Source organism: Myotis brandtii, unplaced genomic scaffold (genome assembly GCF_000412655.1).
Source record: "Myotis brandtii unplaced genomic scaffold, ASM41265v1 scaffold4, whole genome shotgun sequence".
Classification (NCBI taxonomy): domain Eukaryota; kingdom Metazoa; phylum Chordata; class Mammalia; order Chiroptera; family Vespertilionidae; genus Myotis; species Myotis brandtii.
The window spans coordinates 6,142,438-6,145,618 of NW_005365371.1; the positions used below are offsets into that span (position 1 = coordinate 6,142,438).

The 3,181-nt window shown below is 59.4% G+C and overlaps 1 protein-coding gene across 1 annotated transcript; it reads left to right on the forward strand.

Moving 5' to 3' along the window:
• Positions 1 to 2: 2 nt before the first annotated feature.
• Positions 3 to 1,652, forward strand: CPN2 (carboxypeptidase N, polypeptide 2; the record flags this gene model as incomplete). The annotated part of the gene is given in 2 exon segments (XM_005873230.2): positions 3 to 346; positions 349 to 1,652. Coding segments are annotated over 2 exon segments (1,377 nt in total), but the record flags the coding sequence as incomplete, so codon positions are not given.
• Positions 1,653 to 3,181: the final 1,529 nt, after the last annotated feature.

Genomic DNA, 3,181 nt, shown 5'->3' on the forward strand with positions numbered 1-3,181 from the left:
TCACCAAGGTGGTCTTCCTCAACACCCAGCTCTCCCGCCTGGAGCCCGATGCCTTCGGGGGGCTGCCCGGGCTCCGGGACCTGGAGATCACCGGCAGCGCCTTTCACAGCCTCAGCGCTGACATCTTCTCCCACCTGGCCTCGCTGGGCAAGCTCACCCTCAACTTCAACAGGCTGGAGGCGCTGCCCGGGGACCTCTTCCGCCACGTGGACGCCCTGCAGTCCCTCCAGCTGCAGGGCAACCGGCTGCAGACGCTGCCCACCAGGCTCTTCCAGCCGCTGTCGCGCCTGGAGACCCTCAACCTGGCCCAGAACCTGCTGGCCCAGCTGCCCGACGAGCTGAAAAAAAACTCTCCCTCCTGCCCCCGCGCCTGTTCGCGGGCCTGGGCAGCCTGCGGGAGCTCTTCCTGGACGGCAACTCCATCTCGGAGCTGCCCCCCGCCGTGTTCTCGCAGCTCTTCCGCCTGGAGAAGCTGTGGCTGCAGCGCAACGCCCTGGGCCACCTGCCGCCCTCCGTCTTCTCCTCGCTGGGCAGCCTGACCTTCCTGAACCTGCAGGGGAACGCGCTGCGGGTGCTGCCCGCGGGCCTCTTCGCCCACAGCCCGGGCCTGGCCGGCCTGTCCCTGTCCCACAACCAGCTGGAGACCGTCCCCGAGGGAGCCTTCGCCGGGCTGTCCAACCTCAGCTCGCTGACGCTCTCTCACAACGCCATCGCCTACCTCCCGGCCGGCGTCTTCAGGGACCTGACCGAGCTGGTCAAGCTCTACCTGGGCAGCAACAACCTGACGGCGCTGCACACAGACCTCTTCCAGAACCTGACCAAGCTCGAGCTGCTCAGCCTCTCCAGGAACCTGCTGGCCACGCTGCCCCCGGGCATCTTCGACACCAACTACAACCTCTTCAACCTGGCCCTGCACGGCAACCCCTGGCAGTGCGACTGCCACCTGGCCTACCTCTCCAGCTGGCTGCGCCAGTACAGCGACAGGCTCTTCAACATCCAGACCTACTGCGCGGGCCCCGCCTACCTGAAGGGCCAGGTGGTGCCCGCCCTGAAGGAGGAGCAGCTGGTGTGCCCGGTCACCCGAGACCGCGTGGGCTACCAGGCCCCGGGGCTGGAGGACAGGGAGCCCGGGGACAGCTGGGATCTGGTTGCGGAGGACCGGGCAGCCCGGAAACGGTGCACCTACAGCAACCCCGAAGGCACCGTGGTGCTGGCGTGTGACGATGCCCAGTGTCGCTGGCTGAACGTCCAGCTGTCGCCCAGGGAGGGCTCAGGCTCCCCGGGAATGACGCACAACGCCGCTCAGGGGTGGGAACTGAAGTCGAGCTGCGGCTCTGTGAGGGTCACTGTGTCTATTGAGGCTCGGCCAGGGGACCCCTAGGTGCAGGGTAGACAGAGCCCGGAGCCTCGTGGCCTCTGGGGCCTGACCAAGCAAGAGGTGGGGGCACAGGGAAAGCTGGAGCTGGGTTTTCAGATGCCAAGGAGGGAGGTCCATGGCCGAGGTGGAGGAGGCCACGCCCACCCTCAGCGTCTCCTCCTCCTCATCCTTCATCTCCCCCTCTGAGTCTGAGACCTGAACTTCCTTAAGCGTTGCAAAGCAGACATTAAAGCTGCATCATGGCCTGGAGAATAAAATAAGGCCACTCCCCTGGTGTTTTTCTATTATGTCTATTATTTAATACCCACCCCGCTCTCATCCCCACCCTGGAGTTCCACCCCTTAGGTACCTGCCACCCTCTTTGACATCCAGGTCAAAAGCCAAATGTCTGTTTCTATCTCCCCGCCCCCCCCATTTGTTTTTAATTGATAAAGGAGGCGATAGAAACACAGGTGACCAGAAAGATGAAGGGCAAGGGTCGGCTCTGGTGTGTTGGGAACTCATGGCATGAGCCTCCGCCTGCGGGCTGCTTCCAGGTGAAAGGTGCCTTGGGAAGGGAAACACCAGCTGTTTGGCTTTCGCTGCACGAAACCCCCAGAGGAGGAGCGGGGCTGTGCCTGCTCAGCAGACAAGATAATTAAGAGAAAACACCAAAACCTCACAGACAGACCACAGTGTGGTGATTGCCAGAGGGAAAGGGGGTGGGGGGGAGGTAGAAGAGTGAAAGGAGACTTGACTTGGGTTGATGAACATACAGTACAGTATAAAGGTGATGTTATGGAACTGTACCCCTGAAACCTATATAATTTTATTAACCAATGTCATCCCATTATGTTCAATAAAAAGGGGGGGGTAGGAAGGAAGGTAGGAAGAAAGGAAGGAAGGTAGGAAGAAAGGAAGGAGGTAGGAAGAAAGGAAGGGAGGAAAGAAGGAAGGGAGAAAGGAAAGAAGGAAGGAAGGAAGGAAGGAAGTAAGGGAGGAAGGAAGGAAAGCGCTGAGGAGAGAGGAGGGAGGATGGTGAGTTGAGTGGGCTGGGATGGAAGCACTTCAGTCTTAGTTTTCTCACAGCACCTGACTCTACACCAGTCATTCACTGAAATTCTTCTCCCTGGTTTTCAGGACACCACGCTCTTACTCAAGCTCGGCCATTCTTTCAGTCTTCCTCAGCCACCTCTTCCATGTTTGCCTCCTCAGGGTTCACTGTCCTTGGCCTCCCCGGGCAATCTCATGCATAGGAAGGAAGGAAGGAAGGAAGGAAGGAAAGAAGGAAGGGAGGAAGGAAGGAAAGCGCTGAGGAGAGAGGAGGGAGGACGGTGAGTTGAGTGGGCTGGGATGGATGCACTTCAGTCTTAGTTTTCTCACAGCACCTGACTCTGCGCCAGTCATTCACTGAAATTCTTCTCCCTGGTTTTCAGGACACCACGCTCTTACTCAAGCTCGGCCATTCTTTCAGTCTTCCTCAGCCACCTCTTCCATGTTTGCCTCCTCAGGGTTCACTGTCCTTGGCCTCCCCGGGCAATCTCATGCATGCCCTGGAGTCCGATGCCAGCTCTACACTGACGACCCCAATCTCCACCTCAGGCTCGGGTCTCTTCGGCCCCCTGCTGAGCTACCTGCCTGCTCAGCAGCCCCGTGTCCTGTCACCACAGTCACAAGCACAGCTAAGCCAAACTCTGCCCCTACTCCTCCTGATGCCCACCAGCAAATAGCCAAGCCTAGGAGCTGGGAGCGTTCTCCATCCTCTCCTCCTACTAACCCTCAAGGCCAACTAATCAAAGAGTGCTTCAGGTATCCCCTTCTCCC